Consider the following 14,586-nt stretch of genomic DNA (forward strand, 5'->3'; position numbering starts at 1 on the left):
TCTATGAATCTATGAAAAACAAACTGAAAGATTCATGTTTAAAACGCCACCTCTTGGTGTAATGGAAACCTATAACAATTCTGGTTGATGCATTTGTAAAGACAGTGTTCTAAAACCCTCCTGGTTCTAGTAACCAGAATGATGAACATTTCTATTTACTTGTGCATTCAGGGCTCAAATCCTCACCAAAAAAAAAAAAAAAAAATTAAAAATTAAAAAAAAAATTAGAAATGACTTACTAGGATAAGAGTTTAGCACTTTCCTCCTTCAAAGCAATTTTCAAACTCTTGCTACCCTTGCAACATCCCTGTGAAGTAGGCATTATTTTCCTATTTTACAGATGCCAAAACTGAGACAGAGTCAGAATGTGACCCATTTTATGCACCCCTGCAAGGGAGTAAAGGGTGCAAGGTACCCCCTTTCTCCTTTTCACTCGCTATCCATGTCACAAGGAAGATGGTAGCCTTCTTAAAGTTGCTACTCCCCTTCTGTGTGTGGATGGGCAGAAGCAGAGAAATGGGTGGAGCCTCACTCGGCCTCCCTACACACTGAGCTGGTGTGCCTGGAAGAAGTGATCTATACTAGACATAGGATACAGCACAACTACATTCTGCTCCTTGCTCAAGTCTTGTTTCAAAACCACAGTCTAATCCAAGGTGATTAGGTGATTTGCCCAATGTTACAAAGTGAGTCAGTATTAGAACTGGGATAGTACTTAGCAATTCTGTGCTCAGAGCTACAGACCACACACATCTCTCTGTGAATGTTGGGTAAGAGGGATACAGATATAGTGGTCCACAGGGAATTATATACATGGAGTTGGTATGATTTTATGCTTTGGGGGCCAATGGCAGGTTCAACAAAAAATATTTATAGTTAAATGGCAATTAGACATCTTTAAATTCAAGAATAAATTTACTCTCATGTTGTCTTATAGCCTTGTCAGCTGATTCTAATTTTATAATAAATTCCTCCCCCACTACTTTTTACTATAATATTTAGGTTAAACCATAATACCTCAGTACATTAGGATGTGCAATACAAAATGGACAGAGCAATCATCTGAGCTGAATAATCTGAATACAGTAAGAAGATTAAGTGAGCTGGAACAGTAATATACTCCAATTTACAATATAAGCAGAACAAGTACAAATATTGCTTCCCTCCATTCCTGTTTCCCTCCCCTACCACTGTGCCTGTAAGACTGGCTTGGTAAAGTGGATGCATTAAAAAAAAAAATTGCCTCTTGGAAGCTCATAAAATTATACTAGAAAAAAGTTTTCTGACATTTGATCCACACAGACTGCAGTCATTAGACAACTGGAACCGATAGAATAGAGAGCCCTATCACAGAGCCATGGATAAATAGAAAGAAATAGCTACTTCACATATCTCAATGCTGTTTCTGGAAATCAACAAAGGCAACATATTAAGAGTCTTTATCACTGTCCACGCTGCCGTACATATCCGCCAGCTTTTTAAATCGAGGACCCCAGTCACTGAGGTAATCGTAGTCCTGATCTCCATCCGTAGTCACCGACTCTAAGGAGCTGAGGGATTCTGCCACAGAGCCATTACCTTCATACGCGTAGGTCGCTAACGAGTCATATGGGGGCGCGGTAGGATCGGTATCATTTTCCTTTAACCTTTGGTTAATGAAATCTCTGACATCGGTGTTATCTCGTACCGCTGGAGTCCGGCGCGGCATAAAAAGTGCTTCTGGCACAATGTCTCTGCGTAATTTATTGTCTTCTATGGCTTCAGGATTTCTCAGTGTGCCAATATCAAAAGCCTGGGTGTCTTCCTCTCCACCACCTTCATCATTGTAACTGACAATGTTGTCTCTGATGTCCTCTTTGGAAATTATCAAAGGTTCTTTCTTCCGCTGCCGTTTCAGAGCTGCAAACAGCACCACTGTAACTGGAAACAAAAATAAAATGGAGAGACGGGGGTGCGGGTGGGAGAGTTAATTTGGCACCCAATTAAAGCCAGAAAGAAATATTGTGCTGCTTGAACTCTAACTTTCAGAAGTTGCACTGCAAAATTGCAAACCGGAATTTGGGGGTTTTCTGATTGTTGCCTATGATCACTCTGGGAGTTGAGAGTGGGATAAATATTAGAAGAAAGGATTTCAAGCTAGCAGGAAGAGCCATATTTTGTCAGTGGTTGCATTTTCCCTTAGTCGTGTAGCAGCTTTGCTCCTTTGAAATTGCCAGTCTAGTCTCAAAGCAAACCCCTCCCCAAAAATATTGTAATAGAGAGTGCAAATTAGGCTGAACACCTAAAATGCTGCAAAACTTGCTCGAAGGAGAAGGCTTGTATCTATTGGGGTGTGATGAAAGGTGAGCAAAGCTGCATATCAAAACTATTTGTTTCAGTAGTTTTTTATTTTTTTTCTTTTCCTGGAAAGAAGTGCAGAACATGGGGAAGATCCTCAGCTAGTGTAAATAGTCATAGCTCTGTTGACTTCATGGAACGTTGACGATTTACATGAGCTGTGGCTCTGTACCCAGAGAACACGTATTTTTTTTATTATTATTTAATCACCAAAAAACCCCACATAATTTCTCAGACCCCTTTTCCACTTTTTAATGCTTAGGTGAATAATATTTTTTTGGTTTGTGCCGAAGGCCTTGATACGGCAACAATCTCTGCGCACTGTCTCACTAGCATTATTGCAGTTCTGTGGCAGCACAGAGGTCCATTTGCACAGAACTCAGTGCGGCACTGGGGCCTAAGACAAACTTTCCTATTACCTTGTGAAGCCAAACTTTACTTACTTAGCTTGACTCTACTTTTCATTTTTTTAAAATGACATATGAATGTTTATCACTGAAAACCTATCAACGGCAACAATGTGGCACTGGTATTCTTCTTATTTGTATTCTAGGATGCTATCATGGACCAGGGCCCCATTGTGTTAGGTGCTGTACAAACATACTACAGAAAGATGGTTCTTGCTACAGTGCTCATAGTGATCTGTTCAAATAAGATTTTTCAGGTTGTTGGTACTTCTGAAAAATTGGGAAATAATCGTTTGGGTTTGAACAGAACCATTTTTAATTTCAGCAAATCAAAAAATAAAAATAAATTGTTTTGGATCAAATGTTTCATTCAACGCCAAATTAAACTTTTTGATTTCAAGCTTTTTTTTTTTTAAGGTGTTTAATTTTTTAAAAAACAGAATTAAAGGAAATTTGTAAATGGTCATTTTGAATTGAAAAATCAAAACGTGTCAGAAAATGTTAGAACAAAATGTTAGTTTTTTAATTTATCTTTTAATAAATGAACAGTTCAGTGAAATCAACATGAATTTGTGAAATGTTTTGCTGTCACTGAAACAGCTGAAAAAAAATTCTGCTGAAAATTTTTGCCCAGCTCTATGAAATACTACTCCATACAGTCTTCTGGGCCTGGCCCTGAAAACATTTATTGACTCCCAATAGTGTATGCAAGCATTTCAGGGATTCAGTCCTTATTTTGTAGATCATCTCTCAGGCCAGCTGTATTCCAAGATTCTTTACATAGCTAAAGGACATAGTACCAGTGTCTGCTTCTGCAGCCCCTGTGCTAAACTCCCACCAAAGTCAGTGGCAACTCTATCCACAGAACAGGTGCAAATTCCCATTTTTTAAAAATCGCTGTTATGTCTTTGCTGCTTGGGTAACAGAGGATAGCGTCAGCTATGATTTGAAAAGAAATGGGTTAGTTGATGAAGCTGGGAGAAGTGATGGTGATGGACACTGGTCTAGATGGCAGGAATTGCAGGTTCTCACACATGATGATGATGACTTATTATTTATATTATGGTAGCCCGTGGAGATCCTAATCCACTTGGGGGGCCCCTCTGTATGTGCCATAGAAACACTGCCTGAAGGACAGCTCCTGTCCTATAGAATATATAATCTAAGAGACTATGTGGAAGGCTGATGTTTGATGAAAGAGGCAATGCAGGTCTGTGAGGTAGTCTAGAGAAAGCCATGAAGGATTTGAAAAACAAGGTCAGTTTTTTAATGGGATTCAGAAATTCCACTGGCTTTCATTTCAGAAGAGAGGGATAATGTGGTCTTGCTTCTTTGTATTTTATGCATGTAATTATTGTTGGGGCCTCCTGCTAACAACAATGTTACTCCACAAAGGGATAGCAGAATGATAAATTCATGAACAATAACTAATACTAGGTACTTGATACTCCAAGAATTTTCTTCTATGCTGAACTTTCAAATAAAAATCTCAGGACCAGTTAGATGCAAAAATCAAAGTACAGTCAAGCTATCCAAATCAATCCTATCCAAATCAATTTTCAACATTAACTGGGAGTTTCTAGGAAGTAATATGAGCTTTTGCAAGCTGCAAATAAAATCACCAATCTGGAGGCACCTTTAGTTACTATAAACATTGAAATTGTGGTTTGGATCTGCCCAGGTCATTGCATCACCTGGAGTAATGTTTCACCTACAAACCCTGCAGCTAGATGGAAAATAGAAAATGATATAGTCTAGTTAATTGAAAATCTGCTTATGCTGCATGGTGACATGCGCAATAATTGACATAAAGTGCTGCTGAGAGGAGGAAATCAATTATTTTCAATTGACATTAAACTGGAAATCGTTTAATGTCAGATTGATATTACTGAGCACAGTTATACTAAATGTATGCAAAATGGTTTGCAGCATAGGACAATTTTTTCCTGTTCCGTGAGCTGATATTAAGTGGGCTCCCACCCTTAAAAGTAATGACATAAAAAACCCACTGTAATTGCAAATTAAGGGCAAGACTGCCATTTAACAATCTGCCCTAAGTAAGGGGCAGTGCATGTCTGGAGCTACCATGTGGTCTGTGGGTTTCCTCCCATCCTCTTGCTCCAGAAGGGAGTCATTTGCTACTGGTAAACATCATTAGCAGATTACTTCCTTGGCTAAGGTGATTCAGCTGTGCCGCCCAGCATATGTATGTGGGGGGGGGGGGGAGAGGGGGTGGTCCAGCACTGGTGCCACCTACTTCCCACCAGCCCCTGCCCATTTTCAGCCCACAGGCATGGGAGTGGGGGTTGCAACACTGCAGAGGCTGCTCTATCCCCTTTTCTGTCCCGTCCCATGCTATTTCCAGGACATGGGTAGTTGGCTCATGCAAGTGAGGGGGTACTTCATGCCCCCTTTACTTCCCTGGGCAGGTAGGTAGAGCATCTGACAATGTCTCCCCAAGAATCAACTTTTTCAAATCATACCAATTTTCAAAATTCCTCATATTCCCAAAGTGGGCACTGAGTGCAGCGAAAGGCTAAGGGCCAGACTGGGTTTGCATGGGCGTGTACAAGGAAAGGAAAGGAAAGGGTATGAGGGAAGTTTTTTTTTTCTCCCAGCTCTACTGTTTTGCTGGGGGCAGCCAGAATACCAGTCCTCATCTACCCAGAATGGAAGGGAGAGGGGCTGGAGCTTGCCCTGAGGGCTGCATACCCCAAAAGGGCCCCACGCCATTTGTATCTTCTGGTGCTGGAAGGAGAGCTGGAAGGAGAGACCTTTTAAAGGGTGTTGTAGTTGTCCCAACTCAATATGCTTCTCCAGCACCCCCACAGGTGTCTACTTCAGCTAGGGTGACCAGATGTCTTGATTTTATAGGGCCAGTCCTGATATTTGAGGCTTTGTGTTATATAGGCGCCTATAGCCTCCCTCCTGCGCCCCACCCCCCATCCCGATTTTTCACACTTGCTGTCTGGTCACCCTAACTTCAGCATGCCTCATAATCTGCAACGTAGCACTGTAAATGCAGCATGACACGTCTGGTGACTTTGGTTTGTATATATTGCCTTGCACCTTGTTTAGTCATTTGCATCTGCCCAAAGTGGGTGTAAAATGCTGCTGCCTATGTGAGTGGAGAATTGTGATCTGGGAGTGTCTTCCACACACTAGGGACTGATTTTATAGACTTCTCCTTTGTTACAGAATAATGCAGGAGAGATCTCTCCAATGTGTCTTTTATGTGTAATGCCCCCTCTTCCTTCCAGCAAGCCTGTCACTCCCCCAAGAAAGAAACTCATGTGGGTCTATTACCTAGCAATATAATGATGCAGAGAAGAATGGCAATCAAAGCCCCTGTGCTAAGGCCAGTTGGATGGATTAGGGCTTCTGCATTACAAGACTGCATCTTCCCCCGACGGTCACAGGCGCACACTCGGATTGTGACTGTTTCAGTACTGCTCTGGACTGGGTAGTCACTGTCCGATATCACCACAGGCAGGAGATAAGTACTCATTTCATGTCGGTTATATCTGTTTTTTCTGGTGAAGATCCCTGCTGTGTTGTCTGAAAACACAAAGCAAATGGTACAGGAGTTCTCAACTGAGTGCTGAAAAAAACAAAGAATAAATAACAAAATAAAGTCTTCCTAGGAATTCACCTCTGTTGTCCTGGATTGTAAAGTTTGAGCCACTGGTTGCTTCTGGAGCCAAGGAGAATGAAAACTGGTGTCCACTGAAAGAATCATCTTTATCAACTGCACTTAGGGTCTGTATCAGCTGAAATGATAACAGCAAAATTACCCTTCGATGACTATGGGCTTGATTCTCATTTACATTGAGGCTGTCGGCTCTAGAACTGTTAAATTGTCTTAAAAAGGGGATAGATATAATTTTCTTCCGCTTTAAGGCCCTTGATGCTGCCAGAGGGGCCTTACCATGAATGAAAATTGGGCCTGTGAGTGTGTGTGTCACCAAGCTGTCATGCTGCAGCCCTTCACCCAATAATTTAATGACTTTGGGCAGTGGCTTGAGAATTCTGCGGAGTTCTGGGGACTGCATGGATTGGTGCCATCCCAAATAGGTTGGAAATCCCCAGGGGGAACAAGCTGCAGAAACGAAGGCTGAGATAACAAAGCTGACTAGGCTATTTAACCACACAAATCCTATTAATTTTAAACAGGAGTTGTGTGGCTGAATCCTCTGGGATATCTGCTGTTTTGAACTATCAAGCAACAGGTCTTGCAGAGCAATGTGAACTAGGAACCAGAGCAATGTGGCAGCCTGCAGCTAATTTACAAGGCAGGACTTTTGTTCAGACCTGTAACCGTTCTTCAAGAGAGATGATGGAAGCACCCGGACATACAGATGCAGAGTCCCATATTCAAGGGAAGAGAGACGGAACTGAATTGTAGCTAGCACGACACACTACAAGAAGCAACCACATTTAACTATGTAAAACACACTGTCACTTCAGATACAAGAATGCTAAATATAATCAGATATGACACAGTCACTGTTTAATTTAATTTTGCACGGTGACAGCTTGTGGCAACACAAAGCACACCTCCTGATGAGGTGACGCAAGAGTAATGCCTAAACAGAATTCATTTTTAATAGTTTTTTTTTTATTATGGAGTGCAAACAATCAACACACCTGTTCTGCCTTTGCATTTTCACAGACGAAGGTCTCGTAAAACATAGCAAATTCTGGGGCATTGTCATTTACATCCAGAACCTTAATGAACACAGGGACCCGACTGCTTTGTTTTGGGTTGTCTGTAATGATAAAAATAGAAAGAAAGGGAAAGCTGTATAGTGCGCATAGGACTCAGTGCTGGGGAAGAAAAGGATAGAATAGGGCCTGTATAAGTCAAGTCTTTATTTATACATGGAGATTTTATTCATGTTCATGCAATCTATTGATGTCAATGGGACTAATTGTGGGGCCACTCCTCATATCTTTATTAATATTTGCATATGTGTAAATGTTTGCAGGATCAGGTCCTAAATGTGGATAAATTACTTGGACGAGAAGTGGGTGGTGGGAATGGGCCCAATGTTTATAAAGTGCTTTCATATAAAATGCTACATAAACACCAACTGTTGTAATGACAGATGCTTTCTGACCTTTTGTGGATTGATCTTTGTTTGCTGCTATTCCAGAGTTGACACTAAAACACATCAACTGAGGAATATAAGCCCTATGTAGTGCATTGCTTACTTCTCTCATAGGAGCTGTATAAAGCAGCAAGAGTGATGTACTCTTTTTAAAAAAAATTCTTGAGTTTAAAATTTTTATGGAAATACTGTTTACTTCATAAAAAAGAAGCAATTTGGAAAATTCTCATAAATCAAAATCAACTTCAATGATATAAAAATAAAAGCAAGCAATGAATTTGGCATTTTGAGTTAAAAAACAAACAAACAAAACCCCTTTGTTTTAGTGAGAGCATCATCACAACCAAAATAAAAATCTGCAAATACAGTTTGTCATTTATTTTATTGGGATTTCTCCATTTCCTGGATTGGTTTAAATTGCTCCAAAGAACCATACCCTCCATAATACTGATTCTACAGATTATTAATGAATCTTAAACAAGGGTCAAAGACAAAAATATTGTAATAAAACAGATGAATAAAATACAGCAATTCTCGAGCCTTTTATATATCTAAATGAATTCACTGGAGTGTTTTTGGTAGAATTTGGTTTTAATACTCACCTATTATTTTATTACTTTATAGTCACAAAATTGGAACTGTCTGCTCTGTACTGTATTAAAGAACTTAGTGGTTTGGGCCAAATATTGTGTTTTAAACCTCTACAGTTGCATTGAAGTGAATATGATTGAATTGGATATAAAGCATTTTTTAATTTGGGCCATTGGTCTAAATTGATCCTATGTGTAAAATAATACTAAGAGTCTAAGAATAATATAGACCAAGCTGAAATCTACACTAAAAGGTAGATACAAATTTTGAATCTTTATAATGGGCAAAATCCCAGCTGCTAAGTTTAGTTTTCATGGCTATGAAGGTTTCACACCTATATGTATTTTCTAGGAATTCACTCAAATATGTGCGAGGGTTTTCCTATCAAGCTTAATTATACTTATTCTGCATGCTGCTTTGTACAAGTAACTACACCTTTTTATTTTTTCTAGCTGGCTCTGAGTCTAAAAAAATTTCAAAACAACAATATAGTAACTAGGAGAACTTCCATGAAAAATATATAATTCCAAGTCTCTCTCTCTCACTTTTTTTCTTCAGAGAGATATAACAGGTATGTAGATCCAATGTACTTATACAATCTTCAAGCTTCACTGCTCTTTCTTTTCTCGTTCCAAACCCTTTTACATTAATGAATAAGAGATGCTTAACTTCTCCTTGTTCACAATCACTTAATTGTTATTAGACTGTCCAGCAAAAAGTGCTACTGTATGGATCTTGGTACATAATGTTAACACATCTCCTTAGTTTTGGATGTAGCTTCTGTCAATCCACAGACTGAAATCCTAAAATTTATCTGATTCTGGTTGTCGAGTGTCTTCTGCAGTGCAACATCTACTGTACCTTTCCCAATTTAAATGTAAAGATTTAAACCACCCTCAGAATTTCACTAGGGAGGCAGTATGGTCCAGTGACAGTGAATTGGAAGCATATGAAGCTCCGATTAACTTCACTTAGGCTACATCTACACTCCAGGGTGGCATCGATTTAAGATACGCAAATTCAGCTACGCGAATAGTGTAGCTGAATTCGACGTATCACAGACGACTTACCCCGTTGTAGGGACAGCGGCAAAATCGACCTCTGTGGCTTCCCGTCGACGGCGCTTACTCCCACCTCCGCTGGTGGAGTAAGAGCTTCGATTCGGGGATCGATTGTCGCGTCCCGACGGGACGCGATAAATCGATCCCCGAGAGGTCGATTTCTACCCGCCGATTCAGGCGGGTAGTGTAGACCCAGCCTTAGAGTTGGAGGTGCTGTGCATCTGTGAACAAGAGGCCCAAAGGCCTAGATCCTCAGAAGTATATAGGTACCTAACTTCCATTGATTTAAATTGGAATTAGGTGCCTAAATACCTTTGAGGATCTGGGTCAAAGTGTTTCGAGGGGAACACCCAAAAACTGAGGCACCCAAACTTACTAGATATTTTAGAAAATGTTGGCCATAACCATTCTGTATCTCCATGGTTTCCCCCCTCTGTAAAATGAGGATAACTATACTCACCATTGAAAAGTGCTTCTCTTTATGAGTTTACAAATGTACTGGTAATTAATGTGAAGGGAGTACACTTCAGTGGGAATGTACTTGCTTACTCTTAATTTGTCTCAATATTTCTTTAGCTTCATTTAGTTCAATGAAATGCATCTGCAATTTGATGGAATAGTCCACAACTAATTCCAATTGCCGAATGGCTTTAGTGGGGGCCGGGCTAAGAAACTATAAAGCTTGCCCATCTTTGAAAGAGCTAGTCCGGCCTTGTAGCCTGGCTTGCACATAGGTTATTTTCAGCTATATATCTGAATTGTACTTATGTACAATATATGAGAAAGTAGGGCCTATAGTTGCTTTATACCAAATTAAAAAATAAGTGTTCTGAAGCTTCCCAACAGCATCCAAACTTTTGTACGTTTATACAGCCAGTGATCCATCCATTCCATCGTGCTTCAATCAAATCCAGCCCTAGCATAAGGGTATGCAACTCCACAGAAATAAATAGACTGTGCACCCACTGATGCCAGCATTTGCAGCATACCTCAGGACAGAAAGGAGACGTAATTAAAATATTAGTATCAAGGGGATGTTTTTATTGAGACTGCCTGTCTCACACAGACCCAGTCTACCTCTCTGGCTGTCTAGCTCGCAAAACAATTAACACACATGGTGTCATCACAGAGAGAGACTCCCTACGTCTGGGCCTAAAATAATGGAATGGGTTAGTATCTATGGATGGGAATTTCAAAGGTGCCTAGGGGAGTTAGTTGTCTAATTTTCATTGCATGTTAATGGGATTTGGGGACCTTTTGGCTCACTTGAAAATTCCCAGGCTATGCTACAGAATTGATTTTGGCCGCACTGTGTGGACTATTTTCCTACTATCTTGTTTGCTGTATACAATTTTTCAGAAGTCAGCAAATCCTACTGTAATTAAAGAATGGCTATGAGCATTTTTCCAGGCAGGTTGATTCAGAAACACATAAGCATTAATTTTTCGCCTGTTCAGATACAGAAGTTGTCTCTTCATAAGCTGTAATCCTAGGAAAAAGAAAAGGAAGTGCAGAGCATCTTTTTCAGCCTTTCCCTTGCTTGATTAGTATCGAGCGGGCCCATCCATACAGCCTGACATCTTCCCAGCCGTGGTTTACACACACTCAGCTAGAAGGCTAAATTCATTACATCAGGGACAGCGATGGTATTTAGGTTTGACTTACTGATCTCTGCTGCTATTACTGTAATGTTGTGCCATAGCAATGTTTCCCGGTCAAGGGGTTTTGAAGTAAATATTGAACCATTTCCGGAATTGATGTTGAATACTCTGTCCATATCAGTGTGCCGATCTACGGAATATCTGAAAATACAGAAACCATGGTTAGAAAAAATGCCTTTACTTTAATTTCTGTTTTGAAACTGTTTCCTAAGACTAGACATCAAATACCTAGTAAATGAGCTGCCTTTTTGTTTTCAGTGCAGACTTCGGCATCTTGATATATTCATACAAAGAGTCAGTTCTGAGCTGTTGGATAATGACATATTGGAGGGTTTGATTTAGAAGGTGGGGCATTGTCACTGAATAAATGAATTACTGTAGAATTTACATACTTCTGAGAAGCATCAAAGGTTTGCCTTTTAGTGAGAAATGTGGAGTCTGTATCTTGAAAGATATGACATTCATTTATTTTAAGGCTTAATTGGCTTTCCCATTATAAATCCCTCTTTTCATAGTTTGATATCTCAACTGTTTCAAATCACTTTTGATACAAAATTTGTCAGCTGGGGTGCAATTTTTGCCTTCACTCCCTCCCAAAATTGTATTGGTTAAAAAAAAACAACAGAAAGATACAGAGATCAGTGTAGTTGATGATTCATTCCATGGTAAATGCCATGTAAATGTATGTTCTAGCACATTAAAGGATAATCCAACTTGTTTCCTTGGTAATATCTACAGATGGATCTGAACACCACTGAACTTTGGGGGCATTCAGAATCTGAATATGGATTTGAATTTCTTATCTAGCCTCTCTCCTTTTTCATACTGAGCTGAATTTAAGCCTTGGAGATGAATGTCCCTGATTCCTGTGAGGGAGTTCTGACATCCAGATCCAAATGTTGCTGCTCAGGTCCATCTCTTGTTAAAATGAAATTGCCACAGAACAAAGATGTGGCGAAAAAACTCCGCTCATATCACTATGGCAGAACTAGACTATTATTCTGCTCCTGCTCTGGGCTCAGTCATGAGCTGACCTATATGCCTGTGCAGGTGAGTGAAGAGGTCTAAAGTGCTTCCTTATTCTCCTGTGTGGGCTACTTGCATCACAGGTCATTATAATCCAAGGAGAGCAGCCATCGTCGTATCTCCTGTGCGGCTGGGTGGGTAGAAGTGGGGAGTGGGCAGAGCCTAGTTGAGCCAGCATGTTGAGGGAAGTAAGTTATGGCTGGTGAAGTTTACTTCCCCCAGAGATTCAGAATTTCCATCCCTCAAAAAATGTTGACTCTTTCATGCTGATTTGGGATAAAAGAAATTTCAAAAGATTGGAATTTCACGCAGAATAGAAACTCCCTTTTCTTACCAGCTCTAGTAACATGGCGCTGGTTCAGCAAGATTCTTAAGCATGTGCCTAGCTTTAAGCAGTTTGTAGTGCATTTATTTCCTACCTCACCCCCCACAATTACTCATGCTTAAAGTTTGGCACGTTCTTAAATACCTTGCCCAATTGGGGCTTTAGTGTTGTGGGACACTGAGATTGTAGTCCTTACTCTAGCAAAACTCCCAGGATTTAGCCCTACATGTGATAACAGTGTCTGGGAACAATGGAGAAACCTTTTGTATCCAATTCTTGAGCTTTTCTGAGTTTATCACAGCCATACCATTGAGGCTTCCTTCAATATATTAATATTTATTATTTCAAAATATGAGCTGTCACAAGTCCCTATGCACATTAGGTCATTTGTACAGCAGGATGTTGAACTCAATAAAGCAATAATAGAGAACAGTGTCTTGATGAAATACTAATTTTATTTCTTCATATTCAAGCGAAAATACATACAAGATCAGTGCAGTTACAATTGTATTCTAATTATACCATTAACCCTGACCTAGAAGGATGCTTTTAATAAGCTAGACTGTCATTTCTGTCTCAGTTTATATAATCCTGGGTCTCTTTTGATCAAGGACTGCTAATTATGTGGAATTGGTGGTGATTCTAATTTATGGATTATAGCCTACTATGAATTAAGCAGACAACATCAAACTTGTTTTTACATTTCTTTAATGAAATTACTGGTGCGTATATGTCAGATTTCAGGACTTTATACCCTTCAAACCCTGGGTAATTGACAAGCTAGAAAGTTAATGAATATATGTATATTCCACTGTGCCCTTAAACATAACTATAAGGGGGGAAGGGGAAGGAGAGAGAAGCCAGTACATGCAAGTAAGTTGTCAGTAAAATACACAAACAAAATAAAGTCTTGCATTTATTTGCAGATTATTTTCATCTGGGATACTTTAGATAAATCAGCCACAGCAGGGAGGCAGTTCCAATAAATGATGAACTACAGTATGCCTCTGAGGAGTTACAATAGCAAAAAACTCAACTAGAGATTTAAAGAAGGATCTGATAATGCCAGAAGCAGCACAATTTATTTTTTTACATGGGAAGAATTCAGAGGTTCAGCATATTATCTGTTTACTCTGAATGTCAGCATTGTGCAAACAACACATTTTCACTAACAACTGGATGGTGGAGTGTTATTTAACACTCTAGTGATATTGGCTGTGTATCAGCATTTGTATATCCGTGCATACATTAATTGTACAATTTTGTCCTTTCTTAATGTTGTTCTGCAGCTAGGAGGCCTATTGGTCAGGTCTAGACTGATGAAATGTGGTTCCACGGATATTGTGTACATGGTGATCAGTTTATTTCTGGCTATGGCAAATATTTCTGCAAAGTTCACTTCTTAGTCTTGTTTTGCTTCATTGTCTTCTGATACTCAGCAGCTTGCTGTCTAATGCAAGCACAAGTCAAACAGATTTGTGGGTCAGGAAGGGATGTGTGTGTGAATTTTTCATAATGCATTTTCATAATGATATTATGAAGGATTCTGTAATGGAAGATGAAAGGGTCTTTCAGATAACTGAGTTAGGGCTCATTTTATTTAAAAAGGAAAAATCTGAAGGTTTTCACTGTAACGTCAAGTGTCTTAAGATTTTATTTCTGACTGTCAAGGGCAATTGACAAGTAAGTGACAAATCATACACATATAGTCTAATTGCATCCTCCCCCAAGCTCAAAGTGGAAGTCAGATTTAGCATCTACACTTATCATGGAAAAAAAAATCACCCTGTCAAGAATATGGAACCTCATACTGTTCACCAACATCCTGGGAGATCCCACAAGATACCGGCACCATAAAAGCCCCATTAGGATCACAATTTATTGGCAGGCCCACATCTCATAGGCTAGTGGTTCCTTGGTTTCCTCTTTCCCCTTGCTCTTCTTCCTGTTCCCCTGTCACTTCCTTCCAGTGTCTCAATCTCTTCCTCGTTTCTCTCTTTTTCCTCCTTTGGTTTTCATTTTGGACAAATCAATAAGATGTTAATTGATTTTTATTACCCTGTTCTC

General features: G+C 39.7%; 1 protein-coding gene across 2 annotated transcripts in view; it reads right to left on the reverse strand.

Annotated features, from left to right (window-relative positions):
* Positions 1-271: 271 nt before the first annotated feature.
* Positions 272-14,586, reverse strand: part of CDH6 (cadherin 6) — a 111,890-nt gene continuing 97,575 nt past the window's right edge. For both annotated transcript variants that reach the window (XM_054019786.1, XM_054019787.1), the window contains exons 8-12: positions 11,173-11,309; positions 7,392-7,513; positions 6,397-6,514; positions 6,051-6,302; positions 272-1,920 (exon numbers count right to left, since the gene is read on the reverse strand). In XM_054019786.1, the coding sequence (XP_053875761.1) occupies positions 1,430-1,920; positions 6,051-6,302; positions 6,397-6,514; positions 7,392-7,513; positions 11,173-11,309 (1,120 nt within the window). In that variant the 3' untranslated portion in view covers positions 272-1,429. The remainder of the gene's footprint in view (positions 1,921-6,050; positions 6,303-6,396; positions 6,515-7,391; positions 7,514-11,172; positions 11,310-14,586) is intronic.

Source organism: Malaclemys terrapin, chromosome 2 (genome assembly GCF_027887155.1).
Source record: "Malaclemys terrapin pileata isolate rMalTer1 chromosome 2, rMalTer1.hap1, whole genome shotgun sequence".
Classification (NCBI taxonomy): Eukaryota; Metazoa; Chordata; order Testudines; family Emydidae; genus Malaclemys; species Malaclemys terrapin.